The following is a 25,619-nucleotide window of genomic DNA, read 5'->3' as shown; positions in this document are numbered from 1 at the left end:
GGAGGAAGGGCAGCGAGCTGGAGGTGAGCACCCGGACCGGAGAGCCAGGGGATCTCCCGGAGCCCCTAAACCGGGAGCGGGGGGCGCGGTGCAGAGCGGCAGGGAACGAGGGGACATACAGGAGACAAGCGAGCTGGGAGGGGACGCCCTGGGGACGCGAGGAAGGACGTAAGCAGAGGCCGGGAGCAGCGCACTGTCTGGTCGGCCTGCGGGGGCGAGAAGGGATCCGAGAGGTCCCTTCACTGGCTTAGCCCCGAGCAGGTGGTCCTGGGAGGGGGCGGCCGGGGACCCAGGTGTCCATACTGCATCACTCACCTCTCCCGCCCCTCATCCCACCCCAGCCAACTGTTGCGGGCAATGGGGCCACGAACTGGAACCGTGGCTGGCTCTGGCTCTAGCTCAGGGGATCGAGGCGGGTGGGAGGCAGAGAGCAGTGGGGCTCCCTAAATCCGACTGTCCACACCTAGGAACAGTCTCCCTGGGACATTGTTGGAGACGCTCTCACCCCCGCAGTTCGCCCTTTCCCTCCGGCCCCCGCTTCTTTCCTCTCTCCTTCCTCCTTCCCTTGTCCCTCAGTGTTGTGTCTGCCCTCAGAAACCAGGCACTCCACCACTTAGGTTAGGGGGTGGGGTGGGGGGGTGGGGCGGCGTGGAGGTGTGAGATTTCCCCTCCGCATCCTAAAGACCGACCCTCACACTCAAGTATTCTAGGACAGAAAAGGAAAAAGTGGGGGGAAAGTGTGCTTGGCTGGTGCTGGGCACAAGGCTGTTGGGTATCTGCTGGGAGCTGTGGGACCTTCTATTTCCTTCTGGCTCTCCCCCATTCCTAGATTCTTCCAAGAGTCCCAGAGGGTGGCATTGAGATCTACTCAGTCTCTAGCTCAAACCAGGCGGAGTCTCGGAGAACTATGGCTGTTGCCGTTATCATCTCCAAGCGCTAAACTGTTTTAGGACAATTAGCGAAGCAAAGAAGGGAGAACTGGGGTCTCTCGCGGCGAAAGTAAGCGCCAGCCAAGAAGGTTCACTCTCAGACACTCCACCTCATACTCCGTTTCTACATCTTAGGTTGATGGTCATGAAAGGTGGGGTTCTAGTAAGGAGAAAGGGCAATCGGGGCCCGGCACCTCCACCTTTGTTCTCTCGGGTGCCAAAACTTGTCCTGGTCTTAGATTCCCAGCCCTCATCCTTTTGCTTGGATCTGGGACTCAATACCTGGGAAGGCCGAGAGCAAGACGAAAGGGAGCTAGGGGCAGGCAGGGAGCTGGGCTCCGGGTTTCCTTCTTAAACATCTAATCTTCCGTGGCCGGGCGCGGGAGTGGAGAGAAGCATGGATGCGTACGCTTGGAGATCCTTGTTTGGGGAAGCAACTTCGTTGGGAGTGGGATGGACCGGGGAACAGGGGTTGTGCGTGTGTGTGTGTGTTTTGTGCGTGTACACCCGGGAAAAGGGTCGAGTCCGCAGGTAGCAGTGACGCTAGTGCTTGGGCGGTCTCGGATTGACCGCCAGGAGGGGCTCAAAGCCACCGCAGCATCGCTCTTGTCCTTGAGTCTCCGGGTGGCTGTGGCCCTTCTCGCTTGGGCCCCTTCATCCCATGGGGGTGGGAGCAACTTGAAGTCTCGCTCCCTATGAATTATTTATCACCGGCCTAAAAATACCCCGAACTTCACAGCCCGAGTGTCAAAGATACCTGCTGGAGGTTGGGGGGTGGGTGGAGAGGGGAGACAAGGACGGCTGGGGATGGGGGAGGGGAGATGCGTAGAAGAGTTAGCCCCTAAGGGGAAAGCCCACTTCACTAGGATAAGGTTCCTGAACATTTGGCAGCGAGGGGAGGAAGGGAGAAAGAGGGAACTGGCTGTGAAACATCTGGTTGGGTGGTGGGGGTGGTACTGAGGCAGCCCAAAGGAACCTTCAGGGGGAAAGCACCTTCTGGTGGGCAAGTGGTGGAGACTTTTGGATTCTGCCCATTTTTTTCTGGGTTTCCCTCCTATTTCTCCTCCCCACAGCGCAGTCCTTGATTCGTTTCTCCGGGCATCCATAAAATGTGATAGAATAATTGGGGAGGCAGCAAAGGTATGAACATGGGAAACTGTCCGACACATTTCGAATATTGATTCTTTATTCATTTTACTCTGTCTAGATCCAGGCTAGGCCTTTAAATAACTACCCTAAGCCTCAGTTTCCTCATACATAAGTTGTCGGGGAGACCAGACTAAGCGATCTTTAAGATTTTAGACTCTAAATCTATGCTCTTTTGATGAGAATAGAGGATAAAAGTAAAAGAGAAGAATAAAATAGAGGAAGAATGGAGAGCCTTTTGAGATTGGCTAATATGAGAAACATAACGCTTACTAATGCATCAGGAGGGAGGGAGGGAAGAAGGGAGGAGAGAGAGACACACACAGAGAGAGATAGAGACTGAGACAGAGAGAGAGAAGGAGAGGGAGAGGGAGAGGAGAGAAAAGAGACAAAGAGAAAGAGATCTGCCTGTTCCTTCCATTAATTTCCAGGCTCCCCAAAGCAATTTTCCCCTTACTCAGCTTACATTGATGCTTGAAGCCATCAATGGGACCATTATTCCTTCAGTTTAAAATTTTGATTATAATTAAAATACCAGTACTCCAGGAGGCACAAAACTTTAAACTTAAACATAAAACTTGCTCCACTTTAGTGTAACTGAGTTTCAAATCTTTTTCTGAAAACAAGATTTTAGAAAGAATAAGAGGCTCAGGGAATTGAGGTATGGGTAAGAGTGTTGCTAAGAGAGTGAGAGTTCAATGAAGGGAAGTTAAGAATGGTCAGTCTGTGAATAAACATTTATTAAACCCTTACTTTGAGCAGGGCATAGTTTGGTGAAGTTCATAGGATTATAGAATCACATATTTAGAGCTAGAAAGACCAGTAAAGTCCAACCTTTTTACAAATGAGAAAACTGAGACAGAGATTAAGTGACTTGCTAAGGGTCACACAGTGTCTGAGATAGAATTTGAATTTCTGTCTTCCTGACTTTAAGCCTAGTGCTTTATTAACTAGCAATGCCAAGATCACCTTGGATTACGTCAGAATTTTGCCTGGGAGCAGCTATAGTTTACAATTTAGGGATCCATTTAAATTAAGAGTTTTAGGGGCTCAAAAATTGTCATTTTGTTCCTTTATTCACCCTTAGATTAGGTTTGTTTCCTTGTTCCCTGGTCCTTCCAAAAGATTTCATTTCAATTAAGCAGACAGAGGCATAGGTCTGAAAGAAATCAGACTGAGGGCAAAACTAAGTAAATTAGATTATAAGTAATAAATAAGAATCTTGAGGACTTTCATGAATCCTCCTATAAACTACCTTATAGGCTTCACAGGCAACTAAGTGGCACATTTGGTAATTATATTGGGTTTAGAGTCAAAAGGTCTAAAGTTTAAATATTCCCTTAGACACCTACTAGCTAGGTGGCTCTAGTAAATCACACGACCTGCTTCAACTTCAGCTTCCTTATCTGTAAAATGGAACAACAATGGAGACCAAATGAGATGACATCCTTATAGAAAGGCTAGCTATAATTACAGATGCCTCACAGTTTAGATGTCAGTGACCACATTGGCTGAAGGGAACCAAGAGATGATTTCCATTATATAAAGAGAGATTATATAGAAACACATCTAGGTGTATTCTATATGTGCTGTAGGGAAGACTTAAAACCAAGGATAGATTTCTACTGTCTAAAAGGCCTTTTTTTGATTATGGAATCATTTCAGTTATGTTCTGTCCTTCATGACCTCATTTTGGGATTTTCTTGGCCAAGACATCAGAGTAGTTTTCCATTTCTTTCCAGCTCATTTTACAGATGAGGAAATGACTTGCCCAGAGTCATACAGCTAGTAAGTGTCAGAGGCCAGATTTGAACTTATAAAAGATGATCCTTCCTGATTCCAGGCCCGATGCTCTATACATTGTATCACCTTAGTAAGAGTTAGAGCCATCCAAAAAATAAAAGACCTACCTGGTGAGGTCATGAGCTGTTACTGTATTTAAACAGGAGCATCTAGGATGGTCAGCCTGGAATGGATTTCTGCACTGGGTAGGATATTAAAGGACCTTTAATATTCACAAGGAATACATCAGTATTCTGTGTATAAACGATGGGTAAACCTCATGCTAGGTGACACACACTGAGTCAAGGGTTCTGGGGCTTTTCCGGGTGTTCCGTGGCTCTTGCAGTCCCGCCTAGATTTATTTCTCTCCTTTCAGCACCTACTGGTTGTTCTGAATCTCCTCTGGAGCCATGCCTGACATTTTGTCTCCTTGTCTGTCTTTGCACCATCTTTTCCCCACCCCCTTTCTCCTTGTCCCTTTTGGAGGTGTGTGTCTTTTCCTCTCTCCCTCCTTCCTTTCTCTCTCTCTGTCTCTATCCCCATACCCCTGTGTCTCTGCCTCAATGTCTCTGACTCTATCTCCTCTCTGTGTCTTTCTCCTCTTGTCTCCTCTTGGCTCTGCCTTTCTGATTCTTTTTCTCTCTGAATATGTGTCTCTTTCTTTCTAATTCTTTGTGTGTCTCTCTGGATGTGTCTGCTTCTTTTCCTGCTTGTCCATCCATCTCTCTCTGCTTCTGTCTGTCTCTGTCTCTGTTTTTGTATCTCTACAGGATCTCTCCAGTGGACATGGGTAGAGTCTTGGGATTGGCCCTACTGCTGACCACCCTCCTAGGCACCTGGGCAGGGGTGGGGCCTGGCCGGGGGAAACAAGTGGTGACAGTAGCTGTGGTGTTTGCCAGCTCAGCACCCCCATTGCAGGCTCAGGCTCAGACCCTGGCCCGTGCCCGCCTCACCCCCCAGAACTTCCTGGACCTGCCCCTGGAGATCCAGCCAATCACTGTGGTGGTCAATGACACCAACCCCAGCACCCTTCTCACCCAGCTCTGTGGGCTCCTGGGCTCTGCCCGTGTCCATGGCATAGTCTTTGAGGACAACGTGGGTACTGAGGCTGTGGCGCAGATTCTTGACTTCGTCTCCTCCCAGACCCACGTGCCCATCATCAGCATCAGTGGAGGCTCGGCTGTGGTCCTTACTCCAAAGGTGTCTTGGGATTCCTTGCTTGCCAATAATATAGACACTCCAGTAGGGAATAAAATGGGGGGGAGTTCAGAAGGGCAGCAGGTTGAGAAATCTAGGGTGGGTTGGGGCTGGGCAGGAGTCACAGGAACAGAAGCTGGGAAGCTGAAGTTGTATGTTAAAAGTAGGAGGAGAAATCTGGAGGAGAAGGAATTGGGGTTGGGGAAAATGAAGGGTTTGGAGGACAAATGGAAGGCAGATGGCGGAGATTGGACAAAGATAACAAGGATCCAATGACTTCTCCATTCCATAAGCAGGAATAAGGAAGGTTACCAGTCCTGGCAAATTGAATTTACTTCACCATATTCTTATTTTTTTTTAAATATCAATGAATTTTGGGTTTTGATGTCATCATTTATCATTTTTCACCTAGCGTCCCTCTTTCCCTGAGCCATCCCATATAACAGATGATATTTTTAAAGACAAAAAAAAAAAAAAGAAAAAAAGAAAAAGAAAAAGTTGGCAAAGCCAATCAATGACTTAAAAATATCTGAAAAACATGTAATGTGAGGTACCCGTGAACCTCCCCTCTCATAGCTCTTCTTTTGGGCCATGTTTGTGTATTTTTAAAAATAATTTTCCAACATTCACTTTTGGATGTAGAGAACATCTGGTAATTAGCATGTTCTCTACGTTTTTTTTTGGGGGGGGGGATATGGCTGTTCTTTCGTTACATTGTCATTGTTATCATTTATGTGGTTTTCTTAACTACTTCATTCTGCATCCATTTATGTGGATCTTTCCGTGCTTCTCTGCATTCATCACATTTGCCATGTCTTTCTTCACTGTATTTGGATAAGTAACCATCCCTTTCTACCTTCTGGGTTCTCATACACACAGCACTAGCCCCATATCCCTTGCTGAGCCTCGGAAACAACTTTTATCCCAAACCTTTCCATTGAATACATATCCCCACATCTCCCATCAATGCATGTCCTCAATATCTTTTTCCACTAAGAGACCTAGCTTTAATTAGTATGCTGTCTGTCCGCTATTTCTAAACTAGAGAAGGCTGTGAGAAGTGGAGGGGGAGGTGGGGTGAGGAGGCAGGAAGGAAAGACAGACCCTGACTGGTGCATGGCTGGGGCGGAAGAACTAGATCTCCCGATGTCCAGTGGTAACCCCTGTAGTCCATGGCTGGCTGCGTCCCCGCGGAGGAGACAAACTCTGAGAGGAAGAATTGTGGGTCCCAGACTAGCTGGATGTGGGAGGAGTGAGGGAGAGACAGAAGGCAGGAAGGACCCGTTCTGGGAGCCCCTCTGCTATCCCCTCTTAGCGCTTTCTGTCCCAAGTGACACAGTTCCTAGTCCCACCTCTAACCCCAAGGCTAGCAAAAGGGTGGCCCAGGGTTCTGGGAGCGGAGCGTCTCAGCCCGGCCCCAGCTCCAGCTCTCCTCCCGGCAGGAGCCTGGCTCATCCTTCCTGCAGCTGGGCGTGTCCATTGAGCAGCAGATACAGGTGATCTTCAAGGTGTTAGAGGAGTATGACTGGAGCTCCTTTGCGGTCATCACCAGCTTCCACCCGGGCTACGCCGTCTTCCTGGAGGGCATCCGCGCGTTCACGGAGGCCAGCTACCTGGGCTGGGAGCTGCAGGACACCCTCACGCTGGAGCTGAGCCCCGGCAGCCCCAGCTCCCGCGTGCAGCGCCTGCTGCGTCAGCTGGACGCCCAGGTGCTGGTGGCCTACTGCTCCCGGGAGGAGGCCGAGTACCTGTTTGCGGTGGCCGAGGAGGAAGGGCTGGTGGGCCCGGGCTACGTGTGGGTGGTACCCAGCCTGGCTCTGGGCAGCACCGACGCGCCGCCCTCCGTCTTCCCCGTGGGCCTCATCAGCGTGGTGACCGAGAGCTGGCGCCTCAGCCTGCGGCAGAAGGTCCGCGATGGGGTGGCCATCGTGGCCCTGGGGGCCCACGGCTACCTGCGGTACCATGGAGACCTGCCGGCGCCTGCGCGGGACTGCTACGCGCCCGCCGAGCCCACCAGCCCTGCGGGAGAAGCCTTCTACAGGTGGGCGGCACAAAGGAGGGGTGGGGAAGGGCCAGCGAGGAAAGTCTCAGAATCAGGGCATGTCTGTTTGCATCTCCTTTGCATCCGCTCAGGAATCTTTCCAGCTCCTCACCCCACTTTTCTGAACTCTGCTTTTGAGCCCCCTAATCTCTCTCTCTAATATTCATGTGAGCTGGCCCGCCTTCAAAAACCGACTCAGTGGGCCCTCCTAGAGTCAGCATCTCAGGGCCTAGGCTGGAAGGTCATCTAGTCTGCTCTTCAAGGTATCTAGAGAGCGGGCCTTCTCTTAGGCAGGTGAGATTGTTAAGAAGTCTTTCTAATTTACATTAAGCCAAAACTTGTCTGATGTTTCTGTCCCATTCCGAGGCCCACCAGACCCAGCTTAATCACTCTTGTGATCAGCCCCTCAAATACCCGAAGAGAGCGATCCTATCCTGTTCGAGTGCTTTTTCCCCTGGGCCAGTCACGCTGAGTTCTTCCAAACTCAATATGGCACGTGTCTAGTTCTCTCACCAGCCTTGGCCGCCATTTCCTTGGCTCTTGTCTGACTTTTCATGACCCCATTTGAGGTTTTCTTGGCCAAAATACTGGAGTGGTTTGTCATGTCCTTCTCCAGACCATTTTACAGATGAGGAAACTGAGGTCAATAGGATTAAGTGACTTGTGAGATTTGAACTCAGGTCTCCAGGTGTGGCGCTCTATCCACTGTCACACCTAGCTGCTCATGTCTCTTTGAGACCGTGCCATGTGAAGATCAATAGCAGAAACTGGAAAGGCTGAACCTTAAAGAGAGAAACTATAAGTATTCAAGTATTCAAAGGACTATCAAGTGGAAGACAGGTGAGATTTGCTCTCCTTGGCCTTCGAGAGAAGAGAGATGAAGGGAAGCTGCTGAAAGAAAGATGTGACTCCATGCCACAGAGAAGCTTCCCATTAGAGCTGTCCACAAATGAATGAGGGAGTCTGTTAGACCTCCATGGAGGACTTCAAGCAGATTTTATGACCATTTATTGATATTGCAGCAGAGGAAATAGTTAAAGCTAGATTGCCTTTCTTTCAAAAGATTTTTCTGATTCTTTCTAACCATTGCTCGAACTTTTACCCTTCTGTAGTAGATTTTTTGAAACCAAAGGTAGGATTTTACATTTAAACAAGAAACTTTCTTCATTTAGCAGATTACAAGGGACTATTTCATCCCTCCCCTCCCTTGTATCTACAGTGCCTTACCCATGGTGCCTACAATTAATAAATCAAGTTCCTCGTAGATTTTCTTTTAATAGGCTTTGTCCACCATTCTAGTCTGAGGTTTTTGGACCCTGAGTCAGGAATCCAGGTTCACTAGAAGTTCTGGGAGATGAGGAGGCTCAAAAGCAAAGAGAAGAGATGAAGTCCCAAGAAGGGGTCCTGTAATGGAAAGGGAGTGGTGGGGCTTTCACCCACAAAAAAGGATCTACCACAGCAGATCAGGAGGTAGAATGCATAAATGGACTTCTGCTTCTGCAGAAGCTCACCCTAGGAGCTGATCCTTCCTTCCCCTGCCAGGCACCTGCTGAATGTGACCTGGGAGCAGCGAGATTTCTCCTTCAGTGCTGGCGGGTACTTGGTGCGGCCCACCATGGTGGTGATCTCACTCAACCGGCATAGGCTCTGGGAGATGGTGAGAAGGGCAAGGGGAGAGGCTGGGACCTCCAGGCTTCCTCCCCACGCCCCCTTCCCCTTCCCTAACCTCTGGCTTCTTTGACCTAATAGAACTAAGCTAACTTTGGGGTTAGCCTTATCTTCAGTTCTGCTTTTCTAGTACCTCGGAGCTTTTGAGAATTTTCTCAACTTCCACTTACCTTTTAGATATCCCATAACTATTTAGAATTTCTGCATATTACCCTCAGTAGGCCATAATTGAGGCCTTTCTCATAATCCCCTCCCAGGCTTAGCTTTCTCTCCCTGCTTGACTTCAACTGAACAAACATCCCCTTTCAACTTCCTCAGCATGGGGGTCTTTCTGTTTTCATCTTATCTGGGGGAAGATGCAACAGGCAGGGCCAAAGTCCTACTAGGAGCCATCGAGTGTGCTCCTTTGGCCCTGGGGGAACTTATCCTGTCTGTGCTGATGTAGAGGGGGACAATCCAAGTGTGCCCTGTCTCTGGGACACCAGCCCAGTGGTCTGAACTCCTGGGGGAATTCCCTTCTCCTTCTCTTGGGAGAATGGCCCGAGTACCTTTCAGGGCCTGGTGCAGGAAGTCTTCCATCCTGATTCTTGCTCTGTCATAGGTAGGGCGCTGGGAGCAGGGCATCATTCACATGAAGTATCCCGTGTGGCCCAGGTATGGTGCCTACCTGCAGCCAGTGGTGGACAACCGGCACCTGACGGTGGCCACCCTGGAGGAGCGACCCTTTGTCATTGTGGAGAGTCCTGACTCTAGTACAGGTGGATGCATTCCCAACACTGTGCCCTGCCGAAAACAGAACAACCGCACTGACAGGTTTGCCAGGTCCGTGGGGGTGTATGTGTGTGTCAGGGGTGTGCTCATGGGCAGGGAGGGGATTCTCCCTTTCTCCCAGAGGGCCATGGAGCCCTCCACCCAGAGTTTTCAAAAGACCAAGCTAGGGTGAACCCAAATGCTCAAACTGCATGCTTCATACTACTTTGGGGAGCACAGCACTGTATGGCCTTCTTCTAGTTAGATGGACCTACCCAGGTACACCGGGATGACCACTAAGACAACAAGGATGGAGGCCAAAATTCTACTGCTGACTTGGCTCTCTTAACTCATTGAATGACCTTGAACAAATCACATCTATAAAATGAGATTGAGGGGGAGGAGAATCATGGGAACTACATGACCTCTAAAGACCTTCCTGTTTTAGCATTCTAAATCATAAATAAGAATCATAAAACTTATGATTCTGATCAGAAGAGAAGTGTGAAGTCACTAGAAGGTCAAGATTAGGGATGGAGGTGGTCTTTTCCCTTCTCTATCCTCCCTTCTCCCCAGTGTTCCCTGAAACAAGCTCCCCTACCCTCACACTGGCAGGGCTGTTTATACCTGAGCCTGTGAGAGGATATCATTTCTTCCTGTGTCTCTCAGGCCTTCCCCCCGACTCTTGTATTTATCCCTTTCCTTGGGGTCCAGAGGCACCTTAAACGGGGAGGTTGGTTCAGAAGAAAGGTATGGATTCATGAGGATAATTTCAAAGAAAGACCAGACCTTATTTAAGAGTTTGACAGTGACCTCCTAGTAGAACTTTGGCCCTGCCTGTTACATCTATCCCAGAGAAAATGAAAACAGAGGGATCCACATCCTCAGGAAGGAATTTGACAGACAATTCTTCTTGACTTAGATCCAATTCACTTGCATAGTTTGAGAACAAAGTACAAAAACATAGGCTCTGTGGAGATGGAGGGATGACCCAACCTCCTGCACTACATGCTTCTTCCCTACGGGAAGGGTGTGTGTGTGTGTGTGTGTGTGTGTGTGTGTGTGTGTGTGTGTGTGAGAGAGAGAGAGAGAGAGAGAGAGAGAGAGAGAGAGAGAGAGAGAGAGAGAGAGAGAGAGAGAGAGAGAGAGAGATACACAGAGACAAAGACAGAGAAGAGAGGGAGGGGGGAGAGGGGGAGAGGGGGAAAGGGAAAGGGGGAGAAGGGGAGAGGGGGAGAGAGGGGGAGAGGAGGAGGGGGAAAGGGAGAGAGGAGAAGAGGGAGTGAGAGAGTGTGTGTGCCTGTGTGTGTGTGTGTGTGTGTGTGTGCACGTGCACGTGCTCACGAGGTTTTCTGAGCTAAATTGCTGGGATAATTGCTGGGTAGCAGGGCTGGTGGGGAGTGGGGGAGAAGGGCCTGACTCAGAAAATGGAGCTGACCTTCTGGCTGGGTCTGCTGGGCGATGGCAGCAGTGATGGCCCTGGGGACTCCTACACCAAACTGTGTTGCAAGGGCTTTTGCATCGACATCCTGAAGAAGTTGGCCAAAGGGGTCAAGTTCTCCTATGACCTGTACCTGGTGACCAATGGCAAACATGGCAAGAAGGTGCGGGGCATCTGGAACGGCATGATCGGTGAGGTAGGTAAGGCCTTAACTGTAGCCCTTGATGTAGGGTCCCCTGGCACGGCCCTGGCACAATCAGCTTACTTCAACTTCATGGTTCTTCTTATTGAATGCTTACTATGTATATATAAAAAGAAGTTTTGTGGATACTTTTCCTTCCTCTAGTCCATATTCTTCAGATGCATAGACCTGCCCATATCTTTTCTCAGCTCAAAACCATTGTCAACTCCTTATAACCCAGCCTCAGATTAGCTCTGTGACTCTGGGCAAATCGTGTAACCTTTGTTTGCCTCTGTTTCCTCAGCTGTAAAATGGGGTGAATAACAGTACCTATCTCCCAGGTACCTCCCAGTACCTACCTACCATTTAACCTGTGAGTTAAATGCAATATATGGCTGGCATTATATCTGGCACACAGTGGGCACTATCTATGTATGTTATTGTTATTAATTCTTATTGCCTCTTAGTAATTCAAAGGCCCTTCCAGACCCTCTAGGCCCCTTCTTCCCATGACTTTGGAGGCCATTTGAATCCTGTTTTCCAGGGCCAGGGATGGAGCCTGAGTGGCGGAGGCTGGGCTGGGCAGCAGATCTCTTGTGTGTCATTGTGATTTCTTCCTAGCTTGCTCCTCATTTTATTGGAGATTTTTTGAGGGAACGCTTTAGACAAACTGTTGGGATGGGGATGAGGATACAAGTGAGGTGAGCTGGGTCTGTGAGGGCAAGCATTGGGTGCCTGGATCCTTCCCTTCACCACTCCCCTCTCCCAGGTGTACTACAAGCGGGCAGACATGGCCATCGGCTCCCTGACCATCAACGAGGAGCGCTCGGAGATTGTTGACTTCTCCGTGCCCTTCGTGGAGACGGGCATCAGCGTCATGGTGGCCCGGAGCAATGGCACCGTCTCGCCCTCTGCCTTCCTGGGTGAGCTAGGAGTGGGGAGGGAGGGAATCAGGGCTGCCATTTGGGTGCTCAGGGTGGGATTAGAGCTGGGGAGGGACATGGTCCAGCTGATGATCCTCATCATGGCATGGGATTAAGAACACTGGAGTTGGAACCAGAGCTTGCGTTCTGATCTTGATACTTGTATTTGCCTAAAGTCATCTTAATTCTCTGGATCCTGATTTCTCATCTGTAAAATTAGGGAGTTGGGCTAGATGCAAGAGTTCTTAGCATGGGAGTCCATAAATACATTTCAGGGATCTGTAAAGTTGGATGGAAAAAAAACCAACTCATATCTTTATTTTAACTAATCTCTAACAAAATTTAGTATTTCCCTAAATTAGTCAAAAACTTTTTTTCCCCTGGGAATGGGTCCATAATCTTCCCCAGACTGCCACAAAAAAGAATAGTAACCCTTGGAGTAGAGGATCTTTGAGGTCCTTCCTGGCTCTGTTATTGTGTAACTTTACTGTCTCTGAGTGATGGTGATGGTAGGGGGAGATTGGGCCCTTTTCTCAACTGCTCAGGTTCATTTCCTCCTCCCCTATTCCCAGGGCTGAACACCCATCTCAGAGCAGGTCAGGGCCCAACTAGGTCCTTGAGGTCCCTTCTTTCCATGGCTTCCGGAGGCCTTTTAAATCTTGTCTACTGGGGTCAAACAGCACAGAGTGGACAGAACCTCTCCCTGCCATCAGGCAGTCGAGTTTCTGATCAGGAGGATACTGCTGTCTCCCCAGGTAGATCAGGAAAAATTATAAAGAGGGCAAAGTCTATCTCAAGCATCCAGCATACTCAAGTTATCAAACCTTTTGGAAATAGCTTCTCTGCCCAAGAGACTGAGGAGCCTCTCTCCCTGCTCCAGTGCATCCTTCATGTCATGGAGAGACCACACCGCTTATGCAAATGTTACAGGAGACTGGCCAGGTCTGAAAACAGTCAGGACACCTGTGCATGCTCTGAGTCATGGGAAGGCCTCCCTGTCAGTGGCCCCTTATAGATTTCTGAATTCTTTTCTCCCCTCCTTCTGCTGCAATTCTTAGAGCAGGTGCATCCTGCTGTACCACCTGCGTGGAGGGTAGGTGAGCTTGTTCCCTAGAATGTATGTTAGAGGGCTCTTCCTATAACTACAGCGCACTGAATAACCTGACTGTTCCTGTTAGGATTACAAGGTGATAACTCAGGTTGTCTAAACAATTCTCTAGCTCAGAATTCACACCTTTGGTTCAGGCCTTTGATAGGAGTTTGGACTTCTGGGGGAGAGTTTACATGTTTAAAGGAGTTTGCACCTTTAAAAGGAGCAAGTTCATTGGCTGTAGGAGTTCTCACAAGCCCTGTTGAGTTCTCACTAGCCCAATCTCTGCTAGGATAAAAGAGGAGGGCAGTCGGGCAAAGAGGAGTCTGACTGGGAGATTGAGTTTAGACGGTGATCTGGAAGGAGAGTCTAGGCTGGGAGAGTGAGTTGAGACAGCAGTCTGGAAGGATAACTTAGAGACGACCGGACTTTTTTTTACATGTTCCAAGAAGTGGCTCCTCATCAGGGCCCTGGCTTGCTGACTGCCTCAGACACAGACTCCAGCAGCTGGTCCTCTGGTGGCTCTATCGGCCTTCCAAAGGTCCGTTTGATTCCTGAGACTCATTCACCTGAGACTGGGAGAGGAGAGACCCCGCTGAGTTGGCAGAAACAGAGATGGCATGTGCTTGCAGCACATGGTGGCCTGGCAGGGAGATAAGCTTCCACAGTGTCCAACCCGCTGCTGCTCTCCCCACTGGGAGGTTTTGTGGAAGTTCTTGCAATACTGATCACCATGGGAGAGAGCTCAGTCTCCATCAGACCTTTCAGTCCGCATTTATAGTCAGATCTATTAGGCAGACTAACAGGAAACAAGACATCTTTGAATATTCTGAATATCCTTTAATATCCATTCCTGGAAGCAAGCCCACTTACCTTTCCCATGCGTTGTTACCAGGCGGAGCATGTTGAGTGCTTTAAGGGCAGTCCCCCTTTACGAGTAAATCTGACTGCATCACTCTTTTGCTCCAAACTTCTCAATGACTCCTCACTACTTGCTCAGTTATGTTCAGATTCCTCAGGCTGGTATCCTTCACCTCATCCCTCCGCAGTCTGGCACCACCCCAACTTTCCAATCTTCTCTCCCCTCCTGAGCTTGACAATCTAGCCAAATTGAATTGATTTCTGTTTCCAGATCACCTTGTGTTTGCCTTTCTCCACACTTTCGTTCATGCTTTGTTTGTCTGGAACATCCCTCCTCCCTCTCTTGACCTAATGCACTCCTACCCATCCTTAAAGTTCAATTCCAAATCTACTTCCCTCATAAAAAGCCTTCTTTGTTCCTCTTAGGTTAGTAATGTGTTTTTCCTACTCACTCCCTATAACATTTGTTTTGGTAGTACATCTAGTACATTTATTATGTACTCTAACTAGCTATATACCTATATAGGTGTTTGTGTGATGTCCTGATATTGGACTAAACTCGAGGGCAGCTTGTAGTGGAAAAACCAAACAAACCCTGATGAGCTCAAACCTTAGTCCTTAACACTTACTATCACGGATATATTTATAGTTCTCTGTGCTTCAGTTTCCTTACCTATCAAATGGGATGAGGAAGGCTTGCTGCGCCTACTTCACAAGGTTGTTGTAAGAAAAGTATCTTATAAGTTTAAAAGTTCTATAAAAATGTGATTATTGTCATTGATTTTTGCAGTGCTCTGTTCACAGGATATATCCAATAAATGCTTGTTAGGTTGGTTGAATAGAACAACAATAGCTTCATTCATTCAGTCCACAGTCATTGCTTTAGCCACCATTTATTAAACTTTGATTGAGGGCTCAGTACTTTGGAAGGTGATGACAAAGACCCCTGGTCCTCAGTGGCCATTTAGTGCCACCCATTTCTGAAAGGAATTTCCACTATAATCCAACAGACTTCTGCTAAAGCTTTCACTTTTGAGCAGCTCAATTGTTGGGGAGTTTTTCTTGAGGAGGAAACCAAGTCAGGCTTCTGGATTAAATATGCCTTTTGGCAACTTCTCATTAACTTCTGGTGCCATACTGAACAAGACTTCCTGTTTCCTCTGCTGTGTTGTTAACCATGCCAGGACCCTTAACTCTCAGTATACCCCATGTCTCTGTTATAATGCCTTCTCTCTTGGTGCTCTTAGGTTCTATCTATGCCAAGGAGGCTCAGACTTATAAATCTAGTCCTAATCTATCTCCTGAACAATGATTTGAACAGCTGCTTTTTGGTCATATCAACTCAACATGTCAAAAATAAAATTCATTATCTTTCCTCCTAAACTCCCAAGTCTTCCACACTTCCCTATTTCTGTTGACGATACTACTTTTAGTCTCTCAGGTTTCCGATCTTAATTTCATTTTCAACTCCTCACCCTCACCCACCCTCAGCCTCACACTACATTAACTATCATTTATGTAGACTACCTTTTAAGATTGCATCTCATTTTAGAGTCCTGGAAAGTTGTTGCTATTCTTATCTCCATTTTGCAGATGAGAAAACTGAAGCAGACTCTTCCAGGTTCACCCAGCTAGCAAATGTTTAAGGCAAGATTTGAACTCAGATCTTCTTAATTCCAGGTCCAGCACTTGGTCACTAAGCTGCCTCAGATATATCCAATCAGTTGCCAAATCTTAACAATTCCACCTCCTTCTCTCTACTCCAACAGCCACTGCCCAAGTTTGGACCTTTTTCACTTTGCATAAAGGCTATTTCAACAGATTTCTAATTGATTTCCTTGTTTCAAGTGTCTCTACTTCCATCTCTTCTACATAATTACCAAAGAGATTTTACTAAAGCACTTTACTAAAGTGACCATAAATATACCCCAATAAATTACAATAGCTCCCTATTATCTTTATGATTAAATATAGACTCCTCTGGCATTTAAAGTTCTTCACAAATTGACCTTATCCTACCCTTTCAACCTTATTGAACACTGTTCCCCTACCTGCCTTTCTCACTCTCCCCATACATGGCCCTCATCTTTCATGACCAGACCTTTGCACTGGCTGGCTCCCTCCTTACCTCTGCCTCTTAGAACCATTGGTTTCCTTCAAAGCTCAGTTTAAGTACCTAATCTCCCTGCCCCCAACTCTTACTCCTAATTATGTTTATTTTATTGTCTCCCTGATTAGACCATGAGATCTTCAAGGCCAGGAAGGACTTCTCTACTGCCTAAAAACCTGCCTAGATCACCCCATTCTTTAAGAAACCTTTGTTTGATCTGACTTCTCCCTGATCTTATTATTTTATGTTTTTCCTTCCTTTCCCTAGCAAACTCCTATAAAAAAGTTTCCTTTAGATATTGTCTCTAATTTCTTAGCTCAGCCCCTTGCAATATAACTTTAGACCTCAACCATTCAACTGAAACTGCCCTCTCCAAGGTTACCAATGACTGTTTAATTGCACACAGCAGGCACTTAATAAATACTTGTTGGGTTGGATTGGATTGACATGGTGATTCTCTGAAGGATATGCCAGGAGAAGACGAGCTCTGGTAGGTACTTCTGAGGTGAAAAGGCTTCCAGCTCAGGTCTGGTGAAGAACTGTTTGCATCTATTATTCAAGGACTAGACTAAGTTTGCAGACACTGATCCACAAGAGACTGGTCACTGGCTGATGGCTTTTGTTCATAATAATGAAATTGTCTATCAAGGTGCGGAGGAGTCGGGCTGTGGGGTGGGGACTATACTTTCTGGACAGACTGCAGTGCGGCAGATTGAGAGTTTGAAGTGATCTCTGGATCTGAAGTCAGAGAACTTGAGCTCAAATCTTGTCTCACCACTTCTATTACCCAAGTGGCCTTTGTCACCCAAGCCTCATTTTTCTGATCTGTAAAATTAGTAATCTCTAAGATATTTTCCCATTCTAAATCTCTAATTTTATGATAAATGAAAATATCTAGAAGATATTCAAGGTATTTGGAAATATCCAAAAGAGATTAGAACTTAAAATGTGAATTAGAGAGGTCTTTGGAGTCCAACCCCTGGATTTTACAGATTAGGAAACTGAGGCACAGAGAGTATAAATGACTCAGGATCACTCAGATAATAAATTCTAAAGTGGGATTTGAATCCAGGGCTTCTTGATTCTAAGACCAGTGCTCTATGCACTATGCCATGCAGCCTAACCTTGAGGTGGTAGTTGATACTTTGAGAATGGAAAAACCTAAATTTCTTATTGTAGGTGGGGTGAGGGTAGAGATGATCAGAGGGTTGAAAGTTGGAGATTCCCTGAGTTGCAGAGTTGTATCTGGAGGAAAATCCTAAGAAGGGAGGTTTGTCCTCCCAGCAGAGCCAGAAGGAGCAGTCAGAGAGGTAGGAGGAGAGCCAAGATGATCACATGTAGCAAAGAGGGGAGTCAAGAGTGAGAGGGTTGGCAACAATGTCTCTGGGATACTTGTCACAAAGTGGTTTAGGAGGATGGGGAAAGGCTTTTTTTTAACCTGATGATTAGGAAGTCACTGGAATTAGAGGACAGATTGAGTTGGTTAGAGGTAGGGATCCTGGACAAAGGCAAATAGCAAGGGGTTTGAGAAATCAATGGAGGCAACTGAGAATAGATTACTCTTTCAAGAAATTTTGCTATGAAAAATTTTGCTGGAAAGGACAGTAGCTCTGGGCACTGTGAAGTTAAATGCAGGTTTGTGTATGTATGTGTGGTGTTTAAATTTGGGCAATTTGGATATTTAAAGGTAGAAGGGAAGGGACCTATTCTTGGAGAGAGCATCAAAGTGTATGAAGGCCCAGGGGGACCATTACCCCAAGGCTGCAAGTGGAGAAAATCCTTCTGGATGGCTCTGAATTCTGGGCCTCCCCCACAGCCCTTCCTCAGAGGCTGGAGGGGTCCCTGCAATCTTCCCGGTGTTGGGGTGGGGTTCTGGCCTGGCCCAGCTTCTCCCAGATCAGTCTTGTTGCTGCTGAGGAAGGCAGGAGTGCCCTGCTCCCTCCAGTGCGTGTAGGGTGAGTGTGGCTGGCGGCAGTGGCAGGGAGTTTGGGGGGAGGGGTCGGACCTAGGGATGCTCTGAGGACCCTTTCTGAGCCCTGTCTTTCTCCCTTTCAGAGCCCTACAGCCCAGCCGTGTGGGTCATGATGTTTGTCATGTGTCTCACTGTGGTGGCCATCACTGTCTTCATGTTCGAGTACTTCAGCCCAGTCAGTTACAACCAGAACCTCACCAGCGGCAAGAGTGAGTGATCCCCAGCAAGGGCAGGCCAGGTAGAGGGTGAGAAGGGTCAGGAGGACCGCCTTTCATTATTTTTTGAAACTTTCTCTATCACTGACTGCATCTCCAGGCACCAAGTCGCCTGAATTTCTTCATTCTCTGAGTTCAGAGACATAGGGTCTCTATACTTAACCTAATTTTCAGCTATGGAACTGATTCCTTGAACTGGGTCTGCTGCTCTGCTCTCCGGACCACAACATTATATTCCCAGGACTTAGGGAAAGAGGCAGGTGCTGGGATGGGAAGTGAGACCTGCTTCTGTCAGATCAGAGATCAAGCCTTGCCTCGGGAGCAGACTGTGTGAAGCTGGGCAAATCACTCAGTGAAAGCTCTTAACCTCCTCTTCTTCCTGCTCTTCATCCTCTTGTTTCTCTTCCTTCTTTTCCTCTTCCTCCTGGCACCTAGCCTCCTTATCACCCCTGTCTCCTCTTCTTCCTCCTTCTTTTCCTTATTTCCTCCTCCTCTTCCTCCCTTTCTCTTCCTTTTTCTCCTCCTCCTCTACTTCCTCTTCCTCATTCTCTTCCTTCTCTTCCTCTACTTCCTCCTCTTTTTCCTTTTTCTTCTCTTCTCATCCTCCTCCTTTTCTTCTTTCTCCTCCTCCCTTACTTCCTCCTCCTTTTTTTTCTTTTCCTCCTCCTCTTCCTTTTCTTTCTCCTTTTCCTCTTCCTCCTCTTCTCTGACTCTCCCTCTCCTATTTCCTTCCCCCTTACTATAGCAAAGAGCACTAATGGAGGCAGTTTCCTTACCTAGTAGGTCATATCCCTATCAGTAGGGAAGAGGGAAGATGCAGATTCAGACTACCCTAAAACAAGATGATTATACTATTTGATACCTAGCCTTAGGGTAGGATGTGCTTGGCTTTCAATATTTCCTTAGACTTTCCCTGCTTGACATGGCCCATCCTGCCTCTAGTCTGGAGGTTCCTTTATTCTCTCCTGCCATCTCTCCTCTCCCCTCTCCCCTCCTTCCTACCTCACCCATGAGAATGCTTCTTTGCCTGTGAAAACACTCTAAGCCAATTTTGAATTAATTCTTTTATTTCTGTTAATTAGAGTAAACTCATTCTTAGGAAATCTCTTTATTGCCCTAGAGGGCTTGTGGGTACTCTACCTCTATTACAATAATTACTTAGCTAACAATTAGATATGGGAAGGTTGGGAGTGATAGCAGTATTTGAGAAAAGGGAATGTGTATAGGGAATACCTCTCACCCTTTCCCCTCCAGAGACTGGGGGTCCCTCCTTCACTATTGGCAAATCTGTCTGGCTGCTGTGGGCTTTGGTCTTCAACAATTCAGTGCCCATTGAGAACCCCCGGGGCACTACCAGCAAGATCATGGTACTTGTCTGGGCCTTCTTTGCTGTCATCTTCCTGGCCAGCTACACGGCCAACCTGGCGGCCTTTATGATTCAGGAGCAGTACATTGACACCGTGTCCGGCCTCAGCGACAAGAAGGTGAGGGGCCTGACGCAGGGCAGAGGGGAAGTGGGGTGAAGGGCGGAAATAGGATTAGGGTAAAAGCCAAGAAAGTCTGGGAGCGGAACAGTTTGGGAATCTGAATCGGGAGCTGAGCTGCCTCTCCATCCCCCAGCTCCAACTCATGCTGTCTTCCCATTTTAGGGAGGCTTATTGCCAAGGGGGTCAGCCACTGGGAGACATCCTGACCCGCATGTAGATATATGTTATATCCATTACCCATCTACCTACCTATCTATCCACCCATCCATCCATCCATCCATCTAAATATCTAATGTAAATGTGTTATAACACACTTATAACACACACATGTGTATATCTATATATGTTATATAAATATGTAGGCAATAGAGCACGGGCAGAGGGGCTGTGCCAGTGGGATCTGGCCAGTGTGCCTCAGTTTCTGACCCTCCCCCGGAGGCAGTATAGAGGAAGAGGATGGCAGAAAAAGGGGAGCTGCAGCTGGTGGGCAAGAGCTTTTGGGGGGGGTCTTCAGGGAATAGATTGCTGGTTTTTCCCTTGAAGTTTCAGCGGCCCCAGGAGCAGTACCCTCCGTTCCGCTTTGGCACGGTGCCCAATGGCAGCACAGAGCGAAACATCCGGAGCAACTACCGAGACATGCACAGTCACATGGTCAAGTTTAATCAGCGCTCAGTGGAGGATGCACTCACCAGCCTCAAGATGGGGTAGGTCACCATACCTTCCTGGCTCCTCCAAGCCTCAGCCCATCTTCTTTCCCCTAGCTGGGCACCAGACCCTCCGCTCCCTAGGAGTAGATCCCGGGGGATCTGTTTTCCACTCAGTGAGCCTTAGTTCTTTCCCCTTTTTGGTCTCTTGAGATACCCCAATGGGGAAGGGTCAAGGAATCCCCACCTGAATTGCCTGTGAGACTCCCGGGAGGGGGGTTGCAGAGATTTATTCCCTGGGATATAAGAAAGAACTGCGGGGTGGGGGTAGGGAAGGAACACGTCCTGTTTATACAGGGCCTGCTCCTTTCCTGACATTCTCCAGCCAGCGTCCACCTGGCTGAGATCCCTCCCCCCTTTGGTGTCCATTTCTGGCACCGAGGGCACTGCCTTGCTCTAGGAAGCTGGACGCCTTTATCTACGACGCTGCTGTTCTCAACTATATGGCGGGCAAGGATGAGGGCTGCAAGCTGGTGACCATTGGGTCAGGCAAGGTCTTTGCCACCACAGGCTACGGCATCGCTTTGCAGAAGGACTCCCGCTGGAAACGGGCCATCGATCTGGCGCTCCTGCAGTTCCTGGGGGACGGTGGGTTGTGCTGGGGGCCGGTGGGTTGTGCTGGGGGCCCCCAGCCACCTTGTGGGCATCAGCTAAGAAGCCTGTGCTCAGCTAGCAGCGGGCTTCTCCTCCTTCGGCTGAGAGAACTTTTCCAACCTCCATCCCGCCCCTCTCCCTGTCATGCTGGCTCTGCTGCAAAGGCGGGGGGGGGGGGGGGGGGGGGGGGGGGGGGGGGGGGAGGAGACACAGAAGCGCTCCTAACCTTTTTGGGGTGATGGGGAAAGCAGTTTGTCTGGAGGTACCCGAAGAGGCTCAAGGGAGTCATGGAGCTAGTGGCTGCGGTGTGCACCCTCACAGCATAAGCCATGAGAGTCTAGGGCCCATGGCAGCAGGGAAGGGTGGCTAGGTGAAGAGGGAAGGATGAAGACAAGAAAGGAGCTGGAGAGACATAGGGCGAGGGTCCTTAACCCCTAAACCCTCTAAAACTCTTGGGAGGATTCAAGGTCTGTGGATAGATTTCAGGGTCCGGTGAATTTGAATAGGAAAAAAAATTTACAATTTTATTTTCATCAATCTCTAACTGAAATTTAGTATTTCCTTCAATTATGAATAATTTAGAAAATTCTGACAAGGGCTTTCCTATGTTGCCAAAAGGGTCCTTCACAAGAAGAAAGATTAAGATTTCCGAGAGACAATGTGTGAGTAAAGGGGTGAGGGAGCCTGGTTCAGAAGGGGGCTCCGAGCTATGTGGAGGCCCCCCTTCCATCCGGTTCTGCCCTCTGCCGATGGCTGGCCTCTCTAGGAAGAGGTGGCAACTTTCATTTCAGAGCCCGGGGAAGCTGCCCCGGAAGTCCCAGGCTGCCTCCTAGCCTGGAGGAATCACCCGCTGTTTGCTTATAAATGATGAGACAATGCATTTCTGGGGTGACAAACCCTGTTTCTTGAACAACAGAGTGCCGGGGAGTTTGTTTTTGAGGACTGGTCTCTCCGTCTCACCCCGGCTACAAGTGCACTCACTCACATCCGCACGCCGCTTGGTCTCTGGCCTGAGCGAGGCTGGCCCCTCAGGAAGCATCATGGGCCCCTCCCCTGAAGCCCCCCCCCCCCCCCCCCCCCCCCCGGGCGCCAGGATTGGTGCAGACTCTGGTAGCCAGCTCCATCCCTGCTGCACCTCGGACTCGAGCTCAGGCCAGCAGAGGACTGTGGCAGGCGGCCCCGCGGCCAGCTCCTTCCCAGGCTCAGCAAGGACGGTCTGTGAGCTTACCACAGTGGAGGACTGGTTAAACCTCCCTGGGGGTGTTTATCGGGACTTTAGCAGGCAGGGCCTTCAAGCTGTTGAATTACATGTGTTGTGTTTAGCCCCAGAAGGCAAGATCAATAGGTGGGAACTGCAGAGACAATTTAAAATTTGTCTTGATATCAGGAACACCTTAAGAATTAGAGCTCTCCCAGAGTAGGGGGGCTGCCTTTGGCCGGGGGGCAGCCACGCATCAGGCCTGCTTTAGGGGCTCGGGGTGCTCCGGACATCTCTAGCCCCAGCCTCGGGGGTCCCGATTCCTCCTTGCTGTTCTCTGCTCCGCCCCTCCCCCGCCACGGTGGGCTGGGCAGGCAGGTTAGGATGCTTTGATCTGCCCTCCAGGGGAGACCCAAAAGCTGGAGACCGTGTGGCTGTCGGGGATCTGCCAGAACGAGAAGAACGAGGTGATGAGCAGCAAGCTGGACATCGACAACATGGCGGGCGTCTTCTACATGCTGCTGGTGGCCATGGGGCTGGCCCTGCTCGTCTTTGCCTGGGAGCACCTGGTCTTTTGGAAGCTCCGGCACTCCGTGCCCCACACCCCGAGGCTGGATTTCCTCCTGGCCTTTAGCAGGGTAGGTACTTGGGGGGATCCGGCTCCCCCGTGGCCGCGCTGGCAGATGCTGCTGCTGGGAAGGGCTCAGGGACCCCCGGGCTGGGCGCAGAGGCGGGGCTCCTTGGCTCCGGTGCCCACGGCTCCCTTCTCCCCCATCCTGGCTCAGGGGATCTACAGCTGCTTCAGCGGGGTACAGAGCCTCGGCAGCCCCGCCAGGGCCCCCAGCCCGGACCTGACAGCCGGCTCCGCCCAGGCCAATGTGCTGAAGATGCTCCAGGCGGCAAAGAAAATGGTGAATACGGCGGGCGTGGGGAGCTCCCTGGACTGCGCCACCCGGACCATCGAGAGCTGGGGCAGCCGCTGTGAGGCCCCGCCACCCACCTTCTCCCTTCGGAACCCTCCCCTGCTGCTGCAGAGCGGGCCGCTGAGCCTGCCGGGCAGGGCCGCCCGGGCCCACAACGCGTGGCCCCCGGGGCCCCGGGGAGGCCACAAAGGCCAGGCTGGCACGGGGGACCTGGTGGTTCGGAAGGTCCTTGCTTCAGCCCCCCTGCCCCTCCCCGACATCCCCCCCGCACCTGGCTGTCCCGGCAAGGGCTCTCCCAGACGGATGGGAGCAGGAGGCGGAGGCAGACCGTTCTCGGCCTCAGGGGGGTGCCAGCCCCCCGAGTGCCCGTTCCCATCCGCTCCCTGTACCCACGGACCCTTACTCTGGGCAGACCGGACGGGCCGCCCCTTCCTCCCACTCTTCCCCGAGCCCTCCGAACCCGAAGACCTGCCTCTGCTGGGGCCCGACCAGCTGGCTCGGCGGGAGGCTCTCCTGCGCGCGGCCTGGTCCCGCGGGCACTGCCTGCGCCAGGGCTCCTGGCCAAGGGCGATGGCCGAGTACTGTTCCCGGCCCGGCCCGGCCCCTCCGGCGGCCTCGATGCCCGCCCTGTGCCCTCCCCAGGCTGCTCAGGCTAGAGGGAGCCCCGCTCGTTCTGGCACGGACGCCCGGGTGGCCTGGAAGCGCTTGGCCCAGGCCCAGTCCCTTCGGCTGCCCTCCTACAGGGAGGCGTGCCAGGAAGGAGCACCTTCTGCGGCTCCCAACGTGCTGCAGAGACAGTACCATCTCAATCCCTGCGCCCCTCTGCCGCTCTACTGGGGGTCTTTATGTCCACACTCTCCATCCTGTGCCAGCCAGGTCCCCTGGGTCACCGAGACCTGGGGAGCCCGGAAGCACAGGGGCAGGACTTTGGGGGGGCTGGGCGCCGGCTACAGGGATAGTGGGGGGTGGGGGAGCCGAAGGAGGCGGGGCTTACAGCCTGCAGAACACACAGCCCCCTAGGGCCCTGCAGCTGGAGAAGAGTCTCCAGCCTAGAATCTGAGGTGTGAACGAGGTGGGTTCCCTCACCTCCCACAACCGGCGGTCCTGCTGGAGAAGCTCCGGGCTGGGGAGCGGGCGGGAGGCAGGATGGATTCTCCTGCGTCTGTCCCAGCCAGGGGGCTAGCAGGCTCTCGAGGGGCGGCCTAGCGCTCATCCCAGACTCTGCCCGAGTAGTGTGACGTAGACCGCATACCCGAGTCTTCCGCGGCCCTCCCCGTCACTGCCGAGCTCTGACCCTGGCGGAGGGCTCAGCGAGGAGCTTTCTTCTTGTCTTCCACCTTTCCATTCTCTGCCCCCGGGAGTGGAAATGGGAGAGCGTCAGAGTCACAGGGACACCTGGGTGCACCCAGCGGGGCTTCCCATCGTTAGGCAGTTGGGCCTGGGCTGGCTCCTCCACCCGACTTGGGGATGAGAGCGCCTGGGGCAGAGAGAGCATCCGGGAAGAGTTTTCTCTCCCATCCAGAAGTTTTTTCTCCATCAGACTCTGGGTTATTAAACACAGTTTTGAGAAAGACTGGCCCCTGCCTGCCTTCTGTATCAGAGATAGCGATCATATAGTCCTTTCCTTGCTCTAAGACGTGTGTATCCCCATGGCATCAAAAGCAAGCTCAGGTGGGTGGCCCGGCCGTGGTTCCAGGTACCCGGCTATCTCCTTGCAGGAAAAAGTGCCCCTAGTGGGTGAGGGGCTTCTTGCTGAAGAGAACCTTGATGGAGTCTGATTCTCTTGCCTTACTTTTTTTCTAGTTGACCCTGGCAACTGGTGACAGTGGTGGGAGAGGAAGAGAAGAGAAAAGGATGGTGAGGGAAAGCTTGGATAGAGGGAGGAGAGAGAGAAAAAGAAATAGGAGGGAGAGACAGAGAGAAATAGAAATAGAGACAGATGAGAGAGAGCCAGAGTGTGTGTGTGTGTGTGTATGTGTATGTGTGTATGTGTTGTATGTGTGTGTGTATGTGTGTATGTATGTGTATATGTGTATGTATGTGTTGTATGTGTGTATGTGTGTGAGTGTGTGTATGTATGTGTTGTATGTGTGTGTGTCTGTGTGTGAGTGTATATGTGTATGTATGTGTTGTATGTGTGTATGTTGTGTATGTATGTATATGTATGTGTATATGTGTATGTATGTGTTGTATGTGTGTATGTATGTGTGTATATGTGTGTATGTGTATGTGTGTGAGTGTATGTGTGTATGTATGTGTTGTATGTGTGTGAGTGTGTGTATGTGTATGTGTGTATGTGTTGTATGTGTGTGTATGTGTTGTATGTGTGTGTGTGTGTATGTGTATGTGTGTATGTGTTGTATGTGTGTGTGTATGTGTGTGTGTATGTGTATATGTGTATGTATGT

General features: G+C 50.0%; 1 protein-coding gene across 1 annotated transcript; it reads left to right on the top strand.

Annotated features, from left to right (window-relative positions):
* The first annotated feature begins 1,838 nt into the window (after positions 1-1,838).
* GRIN2C (glutamate ionotropic receptor NMDA type subunit 2C) lies at positions 1,839-24,305 on the top strand. The gene is made up of 12 exons (XM_074260717.1): positions 1,839-5,057; positions 6,497-7,095; positions 8,638-8,752; positions 9,365-9,585; positions 10,985-11,150; positions 11,905-12,058; positions 18,175-18,300; positions 19,561-19,790; positions 20,337-20,497; positions 20,898-21,085; positions 22,695-22,927; positions 23,075-24,305. The coding sequence occupies exons 1-12, from the start codon at positions 4,506-4,508 to the stop codon at positions 24,230-24,232; spliced, it is 3,903 nt and encodes a 1,300-aa protein (XP_074116818.1). The 5' UTR covers positions 1,839-4,505; the 3' UTR covers positions 24,233-24,305.
* Positions 24,306-25,619: the final 1,314 nt, after the last annotated feature.

Source organism: Sminthopsis crassicaudata, chromosome 4 (assembly GCF_048593235.1).
Source record: "Sminthopsis crassicaudata isolate SCR6 chromosome 4, ASM4859323v1, whole genome shotgun sequence".
Classification (NCBI taxonomy): Eukaryota; Metazoa; Chordata; class Mammalia; order Dasyuromorphia; family Dasyuridae; genus Sminthopsis; species Sminthopsis crassicaudata.
The sequence above is the reverse complement of the archived record's forward strand: the minus strand, read 5'-3'. Positions and strand labels throughout refer to the sequence as shown.

Coding starts and splice junctions, on each gene's coding strand:
- GRIN2C (XM_074260717.1), top strand. CDS start 4,506: ATGTGTCTCTTTCTTTCTAATTCTTTGTGTGTCTCTCTGGATGTGTCT. Junction 5,058..6,496: donor CTGTGGTCCTTACTCCAAAG/GTGTCTTGGGAT, acceptor TCCTCCCGGCAG/GAGCCTGGCTCATCCTTCCT. Junction 18,301..19,560: donor GAACCTCACCAGCGGCAAGA/GTGAGTGATCCC, acceptor TTTCCCCTCCAG/AGACTGGGGGTCCCTCCTTC.